This window comes from Poecilia formosa, unplaced genomic scaffold, assembly GCF_000485575.1.
Source record: "Poecilia formosa unplaced genomic scaffold, Poecilia_formosa-5.1.2 Scaffold338, whole genome shotgun sequence".
Taxonomy (NCBI): domain Eukaryota; kingdom Metazoa; phylum Chordata; class Actinopteri; order Cyprinodontiformes; family Poeciliidae; genus Poecilia; species Poecilia formosa.
The window spans coordinates 608,601-625,299 of record NW_006800277.1 but is presented as its reverse complement, the minus strand read 5'-3'; the positions used below and the strand labels follow the sequence as shown (position 1 = coordinate 625,299).

Genomic DNA, 16,699 nt, shown 5'->3' with positions numbered 1-16,699 from the left:
ACATTCTTTATTGACGGTATATCAAATATATTTTAACTGTAACTGAAAATATGACATAATACAACATATAATATTCAATAAAATACAAAGACTTAAATCTTATTGTATAGACTTGGTCATCAAATCACTACGTTGCCTGTAGGAATTTTTAATGTCCAGCAGGTGTCAGTATTGAGTGACACAGTATCGACACAGTATCAATACAGTGTTGCTATGAGTCGAAACGCCTCATGACGCCTCATTTACCCATCACTAATGTGTGGTGTTGGTGGTGAGGGAGAACGCAGACAGACCCAGGTTGTAGATAAAAAATTATGAATTTAATAATGAAACAGCTCAACAGTCCAGACAAGGCAGGCAGCACAGAGAGCGAGGAAAACTGCAACTCTGGTAGCAACAGATCTGTAACGACTGCTAGAGAGCTGACGCTGGCTCAGGACTTAACAGTACGACTGAGTAGACACTGCTACGACAACTACCACATTAGACAAGGACCTGACAAAAGATAAAGACAGCAGGTAGGCTTAAATACACTGGGAGGGTAATCAGGGAACGAGATACACCTGGGAACAATCAAGACAGGACACACAGAGACTTACTGAAACAAAACCAAAATAAACACAGAAAAACTCAAATCTCCACACTTTATTGATCTCAAAGGGAAATTTAATTTACTTGAGTAACAAATTTGTTTGCGGCACATAAACTGATGAAAGAAACAAGTTGCTAACTAAAAGGAGCAGGAAAAGAAGAGAAAAAACTGCAGACGGTAGGAAAAAAAAACTATCTACTTCACAACTCCCCACGGACTAAATCAAACCTTTTCAGCAGGGAGAAAAGAAGAAAGAGGAAGAAAAAAAGAGAAATCTCATTCAGTCCCTGTTCTTCCCCTCCTTTTTCTTCTCTTTTTTCCACTCTGGCTTTCTATCTCTCTTCCCCAGCGCTCCATCCTGCTCGGGGTTTCACCTCGGCTCTTTGCGTGAGTGGAGCACAATAAAGGATTAAAACTACTGAACAAGCAGAAGCCCTGTGCCAGGCCCGGCTCAGCCCAGTCAGGACAGCCAGAGTCTTCTGCTCCATTCAGGACTTTCGGTTGAAGGGATGGAGGGGTGTAGAGGGAGTGGGCTGCTCCACTGGATGTGGGCGGTGGTGCCGGCCTGGCCTGGCTGAGGCTTGGCAGCCAACGAATGTTCCTGGCTCTGCTAAACCGCTGCTGATTATTAATTTGGGGAGTTCAGAGGAGAAACGCTGTGTCAGCACATTCCCTCCACATCCTCTCTCTCTTTTTGTCTCTCTCTCTAAAAGTCCCCTCCGCCCCTCCTGAATGTCTCTGTCTTCTTCTCCAGCTTCTCTCAACCATCTTGCTTTCACTCTCCTGCACACTTGTTCTCAGTGGATTTTCTCCTCCACTCTTTCACCCCCTTCAGGCCTCTCTCATTTCATTTTCTTTTTTACTTCTTTTTCCTTTCCCTTTGCCTGGCTCCATATTGGCCAGTTAACCCTGATGAAAACTCTGCTCTGAACTGCCTCTGCCTCACAGCAGGTCTCATTTCATTCTGTCCATCATGTCACAGGATATGCTTCTAGATGCATAATACCTTCTGCTCAGTGTTAGCAAAACACAGGAAACCAAAGAATCATACACTTTTAACAAGGGATGCACCGGTTCACTTTTTTCACTTCTAATACAGATGTCTGAGGTTTAGTATCAATCAATACTGATACCAATCTGATACTGAAAAACTGCTGGCTAACTTAAAAGGCTTTTTCTACAACACAGACTTAAATGTATAGACTTACAAATTTATTTTATACAGTAACTCTGCACCAGCACAGACACTTAAATACATCAACAGTTTCACAAGCTTGGTCAAACATGTAAAAACAACAACTTTCATTTGTTCAGTCAGGAGTATAACAATCAATGTAAAATAAATGATGAAGAAACTGAAACAACAGGTTGACTATCTTGGTCAAACATGTAAAAAATAAACTTCACCAAACCTTCTTTCAAATGGTTCAGAAAATGCAACGAAGAATTCTAAATATAATGTAAAATAAATAAAGCATGGTGTTGCCCAGAGCACAAAGCATAGAAATTGACTGAATGGGTTTGTCTCTATGGCTTTAGCACACAGTCACTAATACCCAGTCTAGAATTGTTTTCATTATCAGGGCCGACACATATATTAATATTGGATCAGTGCATCTCTACTTTTAACTCCAAACCTAAGTAGGGACAGAAGTTTAACACATTACTTTTGTTTAATTAATTACATAGATTTTAACATGTTAAAAATCTGAATGCAACTAACTGTACTTCTCTGTTTAACAATAAAAATCTTGAGCTGGAAATTTTGTATTTGTAACACCCTGAGCTTACAGTTTTACTGCTTTAGAGACCAAAGCATCCCAGGAAAGTCCTGACCTTAATCTAATTCAGAATCTATGCTGAGACTCAACAATTGCTCTCCATCCAATGAGCTATAACTTGAACCATTTTACATAAGGAATGTACAAAATGTTCTGCTTTACAGATGTTCAATACTGTGATGGCTTATAAACAAAAGCTAATATATGAGCCTCATTAGAACACTATTCCATTTTATTAAATTTTATTGTTCATGGTATTTAAATAACCATATCTGAGCTTCTCTTCTCATGTCAATCTAAACATTTAGGAGTCAAAATTTTGATTCCTCTGTAAGTCATAATATTCAGCTGCTAAACTTAGTTTCTGTAGAATCTAAGAATGCTTACATTTTCAGCCTTTTTTTTAAAAAAACGTGGACTTAGAAAATAATGGGTAAAACACAGAAAGGAGGATAAAACCTGCCAAGCATTTTAAAACCATGTCAGTGACTCCATGAAAGGTGGCGACAAGACCAGTTGGCGTCTGGCTCATGGCAGGTTTCACTACTCCATGTCTTCAGTACATCCCAACTATGCCGACAGGCAATCCATCACAATGACCGGGCACACTGTAAAGCCCCAACAGAATACATTAAATCCCTTAGGCATTGGAAAAAGATGCTACAACTGTGGCAAACACAGAGAAGAGGGTTACAAAAAGTCTTAATGCTCGGACGAATAATCTTTTAGAGAGTTAGTAGCTGTATTTCCATTTCAAATATGCAAAAAACTATCAATATTCTGCTAATGTAAAAAAAAAAAAAAATCCCAATTGCAGTTTCCGTTAAATAGGAAATTAAATGAAAATCAATTAAAATCAGATTGTTTATGTAGTTAGTTATTAAAAATGATGGTATAGTTACACAAGATATTGTAAAGGAGCAGTAATATGTAAAATTTACTTTTTTGAGCTTTACATTATGTTATAATGTTATTCCCTCATCAAAAACATACTTGGGGTGTTGCTTTGATTCTTTCATGCATGTTTGAGAAATCCTTTAATCTCCCATGGCAACCATTCAGCCTCGCAAAACTGCAACTCCTCCTCCAAGATTCTGAGCTTTGGACTCATAGTGCAGCCCTCCCCCTGTGATTCCACCTCTCTTCTCCTTCAGACTAGTAAGCAGCTATTAGCAAAACACCTGGTAGAACTGCACATCTGCTGAGTTAATTGTAGGCTCAGAGCAATGTTGGTAAATACATTGTTAAAGGGTTAATAGACATGGGTTTTTAGCCTTGATTTAAAACGCAGTGTTTTAGATGTTTTGCAGTTTTCTGGAAGTTTGTTCCAGATTTGTGGTGCGTAGAAGCTGAATGTTGCGTCCCAATTAATGCACACTACAAAGCTGCTTGCTCATGTAAGTGAACAGTAAAAATGGAGAGAAGTTTCAACAATTCTTAGAAATATTTTAATCCCATATATACAAAATATTCAAGTGTATGTCATTGTTAAGGGTTTTATTTACTCCTTCCTTTGCCGTCTCTGACATGCTAAAAAAAAAAAAAAAAAAGAACTAACTAAGAATTAGATAGCGGTGTGCTGGGTCTCAGGATGTTTGGTGTTGGTGGTGTGGGAGAACGCAGGTGGACCCAGGTTGTAGATAAAAAATTATGAATTTAATAATGAAACAGTTCAACAGTCCAGACAAGGCAGGCAGCACAGAGAGCGAGGAAAACTGCAACTCTGGTAGCAACAGATCTGTAATGACTGCTAGACAGCTGACGTTGGCTCAGGACTTAACAGTACGACTGAGTAGACACTGTTATGACAACTTAAGACAACTACGACGTTAGACAAGGACCTGACAAGAGACAAAGACAACAGGTAGGCTTAAATACACTGAGGGTAGTCAGGGAACGAGATACACCTGGGAACAATCACGACAGGATGGCACAGAGACTCACAGAAACAAAACCAAAATAAACACACAGAAAAACTCAAATCCCCACACTGGAAAACTGAATCATCTGGTTCTGTAGGTGGGTGACACTGTAACTCTTGTCCTGTCCCCTTTAAGCCTCTCTGTATAACCTTTGTTTTTTTCTGTCTCTACTGTCTCAGGACCCTCTCAGCCTCCTACATCAGCTCTTTGAAAATGTTTTCTCTGTAGCGTGGTGAGAGCAGGGAGAACATGGAGAATGAGACAAGGCCTCTCCTTTCAGAGCACTGCCTCGCTAACACGGTTTATAGGCTTCCCAGAGACAGTACAGGCTGTGTGTATGTGAATCAGGGAGAGAGCTGGGAGGACAGAAGAAAGAGAGGAACACATTAGGGAGAGGGGGTTTAGGCAGCGAGAAGGAGGATAAAGGGAGGAGTTTGCAAAAATGCCAAGGCATGGTTCACTTCAGCAGGCATTTAGAGGGAGGCCAGGGAGGGGAGAAGGAGAGGAAACAGCTCTCCCTAGGTTACTAAATCTGTTTCTGTAGAGTCAAACTGTTGGGCTGTTAAATTTACATCTGTTGCTATGAGAAGTAAAGAAAATGCCTGTATAAAAGAGAGATAAGATGATTGTGTGCGTCAACCTTTGACATGATTGTCACTTATTATAGAGCACACTTTTCATTTGGTAGGTTTCACCCCAGCAAATTATCTTAATGAAGCCTTTTGGCAGTAGTGATGCACAATCCACTTTTTCACTTCCGATTCTGATACCTTAAGCTTAGTGTCAGCCGATACCGATCCGCAGTGATGGAGAAAGTACTCAAACAATTTACTTAAGTAAAAGTACAAATACACAGACAAAAATGTACTCCAGTAAACGTAAAAGTACCACATTAACATTTGTACTTAAGTAAAAGTAAAAAAGTACTGGCTTTTAAAAATACTTAAGTATTAAAAGTAAAAGTACTTGCTGAATGCATTACCTAACCGCTAATACAATATCATTAAGTGTACCTATCGTATTTAATTTTAATACATCAGTTATGTGCCATTTTAATGGGCAATGCTGCAGATAAAGCATGTTTTTATTGTGTTTACTCTTTACACCATGGTTTAGACTTAGATATGTGATTCTATGCATCATAATTTTAGGGATGGAAACATCTTGTTTCCTGTCCTAACATAGCATGAACTTCACTTTTTTTTGCCTCTAGTGGCATTTATTTTGAAATAAATCCAAAAGAAATGCGGGGGAGGACATGCAACCAAGGAGCCACGTAGCAGTGTTGTAGTCAAGACCACCTAACCCGAGACCAAGTCAAGACCAAGACCAGCACCCCGTGCTACGTGATACAATAAAATTAAGTGTACCTATCAAAATTGATTCTCAAATTGATCTGAAAGGTCCACATTCCCATAAAAACACCTAAATATTAAATACTTAGAGCTGAAATAAATTTAACCAGTATCAATTCAAACTCTTCTTCTGGTTTGTTCCCATCTCTGTGTTACAATCCGCGGTGGTCTCCTGCCATCCCTAAAAAGATAACGCCTTGGGCGGTTGTCATTATTGCCCATATCAGAAACCACAACTGTCTCTCTCCTTCATTATAGTTATTAATTCAGTGCATTCATTGTCGGTAACGCTCTCTTATGTATGCTGCCTGTGGCGTGCTTAGTGAGCAGTAAGTAAGCAGGCGGAGGGCGGTGCCTGTTTTTTTTCTTCCTCCCTCTGCAATGTCTGCCATGACAGGAGACGAAAACAATCAAAGAGCAATGAGCATGCTCTGCGTTCTCGCGTTGTTGTTTTATTTATTCGTCAATTAAATAAATCTATATATTTTTTAATGAAATAAAATAATAATAGCTACTGCAGAGCATGACGAGAACAAAGAACAGCTCTCAGTGAAGCTTCAGTCCTATAGGACTTAGTAAAGATCAGTCCAGAAGGTTCTTGAATGTCATATCACTATATTACAGACTTTAGTCACAGCGTTGTCCCATATATGCGACATACATGGGTCAACAACCTCCGCACAATAATTCAGCGCATGAGTGACAACTTTTTTTCATCGCAGATGCAACATATGTGTCTCTGTACAGTTAGCTTTGCTAACATCACGTCCACAGAACTTACCTTTCTAAGCTTCCTTTCCAAGTGACGCTAAAAGTTGGACAAAGTCCCCACCATCTGTGAAAGCGAAGTGCTGCTGAATTTACATGTCGCCATATCTTATGATTTAAGTAGCGGAATTATATTACTGACGATTAGACATACTGCTCAGAGAAAACCACTGTGCATGTCTTGGAGCGCCGCGTGCGAGTAAAGGGGGAGGCAATGGATGACAACAGACACACGTAAGTAACGATATTGCTTGGATTTTATGGCGCCACCTTAAGTCCCTTAACTTCATATTTTAACGGGAAAAAAAGTACAATGCGACTGGATGTAACAAGTAACGCGACAGTTTTGTAGAAATGTAGTGAAGTAGAAAGTACATATACTTACTGTAAAATGTAGTGGAGTAAAAGTAACAAGTATCCATTATTAAATCTACTGGTAACACTTTATTTGAAGGGGGGNCGTTGTTGTTTTATTTATTCGTCAATTAAATAAATCTATATATTTTTTAATGAAATAAAATAATAATAGCTACTGCAGAGCATGACGAGAACAAAGAACAGCTCTCAGTGAAGCTTCAGTCCTATAGGACTTAGTAAAGATCAGTCCAGAAGGTTCTTGAATGTCATATCACTATATTACAGACTTTAGTCACAGCGTTGTCCCATATATGCGACATACATGGGTCAACAACCTCCGCACAATAATTCAGCGCATGAGTGACAACTTTTTTTCATCGCAGATGCAACATATGTATCTCTGTACAGTTAGCTTTGCTAACATCACGTCCACAGAACTTACCTTTCTAAGCTTCCTTTCCAAGTGACGCTAAAAGTTGGACAAAGTCCCCACCATCTGTGAAAGCGAAGCGCTGCTGAATTTACATGTCGCCATATCTTATGATTTAAGTAGCGGAATTATATTACTGACGATTAGACATACCGCTCAGAGAAAACCACTGCGCATGTCTTGGAGCGCCGCGATGAGGTTGGCGATGGATGACAACAGACACACGTAAGTAACGATATTGCTTGGATTTTATGGCGCCACCTTAAGTCCCTTAACTTCATATTTTAACGGGAAAAAAAGTACAATGCGACTGGATGTAACAAGTAACGCGACAGTTTTGTAGAAATGTAGTGAAGTAGAAAGTACATATACTTACTGTAAAATGTAGTGGAGTAAAAGTAACAAGTATCCATTATTAAATCTACTGGTAACACTTTATTTGAAGGGGGGTGAATAAGACTGTCATGACACTTTCATAAACATGACATAACACATCTTATGTGTTATGTCACATAACATAACATATGTGTTATGAGTTATGTTATGAATAAGCCTTCATGAATGTTTATGACAACAGTCATAAATATTCATGAAGACTTATTCATGTGCATGACAGGTGTTATGTCATATTTATGATGGTGTCATGACAGTCTTATTCACCCCCCTTCAGATAAAGTGTTACCAATCTACTTAACCCTTGTGCATGCGAGGACTGAGGCAAACATAGAGGACTGTGGCAAATGATACAAGTTTTACGTGTGTGGGGTCTGTTGGACCCCATTTCTAAACACAAGGGTTAAGTAAAGTACAGATACACGAAAATTGTACTTAAGTACAGTAACGAAGTACTTGTATTTTTTGTAACGAAGTACAAGTACTTTGTTACTGTAATTAAGTACAATTTTCGTGTATCTGTACTTTACTTAAGTAGATTTAATAATGGGTACTTTCTACTTTTACTCCACTACATTTTACAGTAAGTATCTGTACTTTCTACTTCACTACATTTCTACAAAACTGTCCCGTTACTCGTTACATCCAAGTCGCGTTGCGCTTTTTGTCCGTTAAATTGTGAAGTTCAGGGTCTTAAGGTGGCGCCGTAAAATCCAAGCAATAACGTGACTTAGTGTCTGTTGTCACCCATCGCCTCCACCTTTACTCGCACACGGAGCTCCAGACATGCGCAGTGGTTTCCTCTGACGTCTGTCTGATCATCAGTAATATAATAGCGCTGCATAAATCATAAGATATGGCGACATGTAAAATAAGCAGCGCTTCGCTTTCACAGACGGTGGGGACTTTGTCCAACTTTTCGCGTCACTTGAAAGGAAAGCTTAAAGAAAGGTAAGCTCCGTGGATGTGATGCTAGCTAAGCTAGCTGTACAGAGAGACATATGTTGCATCCACGATGAAAAAATGTCACTCATGCGCTGAACTATTGTGTGGAGTTGTTGACTGAGGTGTCGCAAATATGGGACAACGTTGTGACCAAAGTTTGCATTGATATGACATTCAGGAACGATCCGATTCTTCTGGACGGATCTTTACTGATTAAATTTATTTCAGCTCTAAGTATTTAATATCTAGGTGTTTTATGGGAATGTGGATCTTTCAGATCAATTTGAGAAGCAATTTTGATAGGCAAAACTTAATTTTTTTGTGTCACATAGCGCGGGGTCCTGGTCTTGACTACAACTCTGCTACTGGCTCTTTGGTTGCATGTCCTCCCCCACCCACCTTCTTTACATCCCCTTTCTGTTGGATTTCTTTAAAAGTAAAAGCCACTAGTGGCAAAAAAAAAGTGAAGTTCATGCTACGTTAGGACAGGAGACGAGATGTTTTCATCCCTGAAATTATGATGCATAGAATCACATATCCAAGTCTAAACTATGTTACAGACAGTAAATATAATAAAAACGTGCTTTGTCTGTGGCATTTTTCATTAAAATGGCACATTACTGATGTATTAAAATTAAATACGATCGGTTCACTTAATGATATTGTATTAGGGATTAGGTAATGCATTCAGCAAGTACTTTTACTTTTAATACTTAGGTACTTTTAAAAGCCAGTACTTTTTTACTTTTACTTAAGTACAAAAGTTAATGTTGTAGTTTTACTTTTACTTGAGTACATTTTTGTCTGTGTATTTGTACTTTTACTTAAGTACATTTTTTGAGTACTTTCTCCACCACTGAATGCATGGCAGGAACCTACTGTTCCCAATAAGCAGTCTCTTTATTTATTTATTTATTTATTTATTGGGGCCTGCCCATAGCAATGCATAGGGAGAGCAGCTGCCTAAAGATCGGGAGATGAGCTGGAGGCATTAGATTCAATGATTAAGACACATTAAGTCAACGAAGTATTATCCAAAGGTTGTGAATATTTACATAAATGTGATTTCTTGTTTTTCTTTGCTTAACAAATTTGTGAAATACTCAAAACCTTGGAGGTTTTATTTAGCAAGTATCAGTTATTGTTCAGATATAAGACTTCTCTTTTCTCTACTTCAAGGCTGCACCTTTCAAAAGCCTGACCTACCAATTCCAATTCTGGCTGATTTTTTTTTTGTCTGAAATGTCTCTAAATACTGCAAGAAAGTTGCTGAGTTGGCAACAGGGGGATGACTATTGTTAACCTCGAATGTGCAGACATGACCTGGTGGGCCAGCCTGTCAGTCAAACCTCTATCACAGGAAAACAAAAGATGACAGTGGTTGATTTTTAGACCTTTGATGAGGTAGATAAGATCAGTGGATAAGATCAGCTTCACATGTAAATATCGGCTGATCACCAATCTCCCAAAATGAAGGAAATCGATACTAATAAATTGGCTGGCCGATAAATCGGTGCACCCCTACTCCATGATTTCCTCAAACTAGCCCAAGCTAACTGGCCCTGGAAACCAACCATTCTGTAAACAATAAATTAATAATTTGTTGTTTATTATTTAGTTTTAGTGAGATACACTGATATAGTAGTTTATAAACTACTATATCAGTAGTTTATATCAGTGGGTGTTACACTGATGGGTGTTCAGTGTAACACCCATCAAAACAGAAACATCGGTATGTTGGCTGATAAACAAACCTGTTGGACTTACGGTATGCTGACAGGGCATGCCAAACCAACAGAACACCAGCATCAAGCAGGGATGGACTAAAATCTAACATCTAAAATAACGTGAAAGATCTTACTGTGAGATGGTTCTGGTATGGGAGCAGCTGGGAGAGGTCGCTGGGACCTTGGTTGACTTGATGGATGGGCCATTTTGATGGGACCAACAAATTCGACGAAGGTCCCTGGGAAGTCACCTCTCTGCTTGGTGCGTTCGTTGTATCCTAGGAGCCAGCCTAGACGCTCCGGGTACTCCTCAAAGCCATCCTCGTAGCTCTGCACTGACATCAGAGAGGCCTTGCTGATGGTCAGGAGGTCCCCTGGCTGCAGGTCCAAGTCCTCTTCTTGGTCCTTGGTAAATGTGTAGAGCACACGGTATTGGAAACCATCTGTCGCCATTTTGTTGAGCAGAGGAGTTCCTTTTTTCGTCGATAATGGAATCCTGCTCAGAAACTGAAGCTGCTGCTGCTGAGTCACCAAAGGGAGGTGTTGGTGCTGTGATTTCTAGGCTGGGGGAGCTGAAGGAAGGAGGAAAAGTCACCCAAAGCTTAGAAGCATTTTTACTAGTTTATAAGGTAGCTGCTGTAATGACTGTGGTGGCAGCGGCTTCAGAGCTGACCAGTGTTGCTGGACTGCTGTACTTTCCTCAGCTTGATACCGCGGTTCAGCCAAATGATGGAGCAGAGGGAGAGCATCGGCAACATATTCCTTTAAGTGGCAAAAAACGTGAGACTGGTCCTACTTTTGTGTTCTGATGAAAGATTACGAAAAGCCAACAGCCCGGTGTCGGTGGATCTCCACACTCTAAAAAGACAGATTGGAGGAAAAATGTTTGGAGTAGAGAGCTTTTTAATCCTTTAAGTTTGCTGAAATTCAGGAGAAGGAATAACTGACCTGCATAACAGAAACAAGAAACAAAGAATTAAAAAAAAATAAGTTAAACAAGTGATACTAATTTGAAAATAATAAAAAAAGATGTTACGAAACCATCACAGTTACAGCTAAAAAGATGACGCTGTTCGATAAATACCCAAAGAAAGGCGGTACAGACCTACGTGAAATGAAGCTAAAGCGATGCATGAAAATGGCGAACTGCGACAGCTCCATGCATCTGTGCAGTCTACACTTAGGAAGGAGAGATCAGATGATGATGTTGCGTCATAGCCAACAGCAGACTGTGACCTGGACTAGAGCCTTAGCTAAATTCATTCCCTCCGCAGAACACCTTCCACAGGAACAAGTTTCACTATGAAATAACCGTTCTTTCAAAACACACACCAAAAAGGCTGATGAACAGAAGTGGAAGGAAGGATTTTGCAGTATGAGCATGCAACCAAAGACAAGAACCACAAATCAGCCAGAATGTTCCTAAAAAGGCAGGATGCTTTGCCACAGTTGTTCGTAGGACAGAAAAGCAGTAATTGTGTTGATTCAGAACTATTTTGATTTGCTTTAGTCAAAACACTTCAGTTACTCCATCACATTTATTCTTTGCAAGATAAAGCTAGTTAAAAACAAGTAGTCATTAATGTGTAAAGATTTATATATGTAAATGCAGCAAATACATCATCAGGGATTATGTGTAATTGAAAACCACAATATACATAACTGCAAAGCCTAATGAAATGCACACAGCATATATAGTTTGTGCCGAGCATCTAAAAGAAAACAGCTTAAAAAGGTTGTTTAAAGTCATATATAAGAAGACTCTTCTAACTCATTCTGCCTAATAAATAAAAGGTAATTATTTTTAAATTATCAGTCTAAAAATCACAGACTGAAAACAATTTTATAGAATCCCTTATGGACCAATCAGAAGTCTATTTAGCAATCTAAGAATGAGACTAAATACAAACTACTGCTGCATTACATTTCAAAATAGAAATTATGAGACTACCATTTCCAGATTAAGTACGACATCTATAGTTTGTGGACCTGGCAAGGACTATGGTCCTATTAAAGTCTAAACGGAATGAAATAATGTCTGAGGAGCAGGAACAAGTAGGAATAAAAAGTGTGGCAGAATAGTGACTGCGATCATCCGGTTGTTTTGGTTTATTTGCTAAAACAAAATGTGGGGTCTTTTCCAAAATGGCTAAATCCGACAACCCGAAGGCCTGGTCTGCGAGGCCTGGTGTACGCCATCGTTTCAGAAATCTCCACGAATGGACAACATTTGCAGTGATGGTGCACAAAATAATCAGCTAAACGTCCAGTCTGCATGCATGAATCCAAAAGTGCATGCTTCTAAACCTTAGTCTAGCCTTTCTCTCTCCCCCATGGCATTCCAAATGCGCACACACGTTTACTGAAAACGCCTTGTGAAAAAGAACAAATAAATACCCAGATGCAGGATCGTGCAAAACTCACCCCACTTTTTGCTCAGAGAGAAGCTGGACAGGCTCAGCAAGACTCTCAGTCCCACATTCTCCAGATCGACAAGCAAGAAGTGCCAGGCTAGACACGTGGCACTGGCATACCCAACCACAGCCCGTAATCCTCACACCACCATCACCCCCCCCACCACCCACCCAGAGCCAAAACTCCTCTGCCTCATCTCTCCACCTGCTCCTCACCCCCCTAACCTGAGCCCATAAAACATGCAAAAAGTCCAGCCTTCTACTGTCCCCCCTCCCTTCGCTGTCATCTTGAGAAAAAGTCCTGTTGTTTTTCCAGTTGCCATGTTTTATTTGTTTACGGTCAAATGAAATGCAGTACAAAGAAGGCAAAAAAGAAAAAATCAAAGATTTTAAAAAAGCTGAGCACAATGTAATAGTAAGTTCCAGAGTAAAACAAGTCCTGCGAGGTTGAAAAGTCTGTTATGGTCCAAGTGTCTTAGTTCTGCATTACAGGTCAGCACAGCAGCTGGTCAGCTCGGCGTCCGTAGATCCATTCCCTTTTAGACACCTTCAGTCTGGGTAGAGAGCAGCAGAAAGCAGGAAACGGCAGAGTGGGAGACGAACAGAGCACTTTCCTACCAGCACAGTCCACGCAGCAGAGGGAGACCACAGGAAAATAAATAATGAATAGGCAGCAAGAAACTCACTGTTGCTAGAGAGAGTGAAAGCCAGTCCTGCACTCTGATTGGTCAATGGTCTGGCCATGTGCTCCATAGTCACCAAAGAAGCCGGGCAAATCAAGAAAACGTTCTAATATTAGAAAATGTTTCTAGGCAGTGATCAAACATCCAACCAAAACAACTCCAGTTTTTTCCCCCAAACTGAGCTTATTCAAATCTTTCACACCTAGGTGACAGATCATGATTTCATGGAATGGTAATTTTAAATAAATTCAACTATCCAAGGCTTGGGATGTGAAACATAACATGGAAAGACTCACGCCTGCATGTGATTTGAGAAATCCTCATGAGTCATGCTGTAATCGTGCAGTAGGGGCAAATAGACTACATCTGCAGTAACAGTAAAGTGAAAAATGCTGCACATATAATCAAGATCAAATTTAAGAATAATATAAATAAAGCTTTTCAGATAAACATTTGTTTGATTCACTCTTATAATTGTATAAACTCCAAGCTTGAATATTTTTAAATGTGCTGTTATGAATACCAAATGGATTGTGTGCTTCATTGAAGGGATCAACTGTTTTATATACCAATATTCTTGAGATTTAACTATTCTCTTTCACTGGATGATTTTTTTCTGTTATTATGGTATCCTCTGAGCATAGAAATCAAGGCGGGAGGCGCTAATTACAAAGCTACAAAAGCTAAACCAACCTGATGAAGGAAATATGTGCAGAATCAAACATGTTTCCAGTCTGAGCCACAGACTGGTACGTTCATTTGTTCATAATTTAGGTTAGTATGAGACGTGAAGCTGACAGCACAGTTAACTGGATAAATACCAGTGGTCTTTCTGTGTGGAGTTTGCATGTTTCACCCAGGCATTTGTGGGTTCTGTTTCAGGTTCTCCTCAGTTTCTCCAGGTTAACAGGAGCACCCCCCACTGACTTCTGGAGATAGGCACCACGCCCCGAGCTGGTTCATCTACCTGCAACAATAACCAGGTAGAGACAATGGACGGATATTAAATAAAAAAAGCATTTCGTAGGAGTGAGGTTGGCTGCTACAGAACTGGCTGGAGATTCAGTTTTGATTCTTTTTACTTAAAGGACAAGCTGGTGTAGCCACAGAGCATACATTGATTTTTTTTTTCTTTTTTTACAAATCCAGTATACCATTCAGATGTATATGAATGGACCATAAAGCGAAGCTGTTGGGATATCTCTTCTGTTCAGAAGAGCTTTACAAGACAGTACCAGTCTACTGTCACATCTCAGATGCTGTGCGGTGTTTAGGACAAGCAGAATGCCCAGGCAGTTGCATGTGGACTTAAGCTGATTTTTTTTTTTCAGTATCATTGAAATAGTGCTGAGAACTTGATGTCATTTAATTATTTATTTGTACAAACTACTGGTACCAGCACTCTGCACACAATCACTGGATTATCAAAAGGATTTATAACATTAATTTAAGTTTTAAGTTGTTGCAGTTTTGCTTACTGTTTAAAGTCCTAAAAAAATTTCCAACTTCAGTTTATTAACTAAATTTGTAACATTTAATCTCTAAGGAGAACATATGTAAATGATTCACTGGGATGTGCATTTCTAGACTGAACTGAGTAACATTTAAAACGGTGTTTACATTGATTTCTTGTCAGCTTCTTCAGTTTTTTTTTTATTTTCAAAAAAGGTATATAACCTAAAACTTTTTGTGCAAAATTTGCATCAATATTGCTTATATTGTAGCTTATCAGAAGATATGAAAAGTGAATACATTTTTACATTCACAGTACCCAAGGTGAAAGTTTGTCATACCTCCTTGTCTTTTTCTGATAGCAATTTTTCTGGTGCCTCCGCCATTTTTCTTTACAATGTCACAAACCTCTCAGTCTCTCTCCTCCTCTGTCAGCTCTGTACACCAGTGTGCCTGTGTAGTCTGCTTCTTTTACACAGCTAACTTCTTGATCAGTTTGAGCACTGCTGCCAACTAGTGACTGGAGGCTTGTACCCTCCCACCCCCACCCAACCAACACCTCAGTGCACCCCACTGAATCCCAGTATTGCAGAACTGCTCTAGTAGGAACAAATTGTGATCTGTTGTCTGTTTTGAGATAATATAAAAAGAGCAGAAGAATATCAAGAACAGGTGCTCTTATTTTAAAACCTCAGATATTAACACACTTAAGTCCTCATTAAACATCTACATCAGTGACATGCAGTTAGAGGAGACTCACCTGTCACCATGAATGACAAGTAAAATAGGTATCGTATTTTCTGGACTATAAAATTGCACTTTTTTCTTAGTTTTCCTGTTTTTTCCTCTTGACATCTTAGAATTTATGATTGGCCACAAATGTGAAGAGACAATGTTCAGGGTGAGGCAAAAAGTACCATACCAGTGCTGTGGAGAGCATGCACATTGAAAAGACAGAAAACAATCAGGAAAAATATAAAAAATAAATACATTTGAAATAGAACCCAACCAGGAGGACTGGTCTCTATGGCAATCATCTCCATTGAAACAGTCAGAAGTTTAAAAAGAAGGCAAGCATGGAGGATTTTATGATGTCCATGGAGGATAGGCGGATGGAGTTTGTATGCAAACAAAGGTGAGAGTTTACATTAATTTCAGTTTATAAAAGAGAGCCAAAGAATCTAATATTATGACCTAATATTAAATATTTTGTGTTCTATCATTTTGCTGAATAGTATGGAATTGATTAAAGCATAATAAGCTACCAAAGCAACTAAGCATTTCAGTTAAGGTCAAAATATTTTGACTTTAACATGGCCTTATATATTTGTATATCCAACTGGAGAGAAGACAGTGCCTTACCAGCCATGATGAACCTCACCAGTCTACAACATATTACTGATGTAGGCATCACAACATACAAGACAGCATCTAATTAACACAAAGTGATCTAACTTAAAAACAGTCATTAGACTTTATGAGCAAACTATTAGGCAGCTACTTTGTTATCCTTATGTTCCCTTGCCGATGGATACATGTTGGCCTCAGTCTAAAATGTCCATATGGATCTGAAAAACCTGCTGCACCACAGGCCTGAAGAACAGGTGAAACAGCACCAGACGTGACTATTCATTGTTCCTGCCAGAAATGTTGACATGACCGTTCCTGAGATTTCAGTTACGGTACTGTTTTTCAAAAAGACAAATTAAAAATTAAAACTTGAATCTTTAAACAAAGTCACTGTTTTTTGTAGAGGACACAGAGACACCGTTTAAGTTTATTTAGGTTTAAATGTTATAATCAACTCATATAACTAGGCTCTTTCACTTAAATGTGTTCATGGCAATGAAAAGAAATGCCTACCTTAACACCATTTACAA

General features: G+C 39.2%; 1 protein-coding gene across 4 annotated transcripts in view; it reads right to left on the bottom strand.

Moving 5' to 3' along the window:
* The window catches only part of pik3r2 (phosphoinositide-3-kinase, regulatory subunit 2 (beta)), a 30,016-nt gene extending 14,649 nt beyond the window's left edge, over positions 1-15,367 (bottom strand). For 2 of the 4 annotated variants that reach the window (XM_007573823.2, XM_016661644.1), the window contains exons 1-2: positions 12,695-13,350; positions 10,405-11,218 (exon numbers count right to left, since the gene is read on the bottom strand). In XM_007573823.2, coding sequence (XP_007573885.1) covers positions 10,405-10,723 — 319 coding nt within the window. In that variant the 5' untranslated portion in view covers positions 10,724-11,218; positions 12,695-13,350. Of the gene's footprint in view, positions 1-10,404; positions 11,219-11,375; positions 11,942-12,694; positions 13,351-14,188; positions 14,335-15,160 lie in introns of those variants that run through there. The other 2 variants (XM_007573819.2, XM_016661643.1) reach the window with 2 other exon arrangements.
* Positions 15,368-16,699: the final 1,332 nt, after the last annotated feature.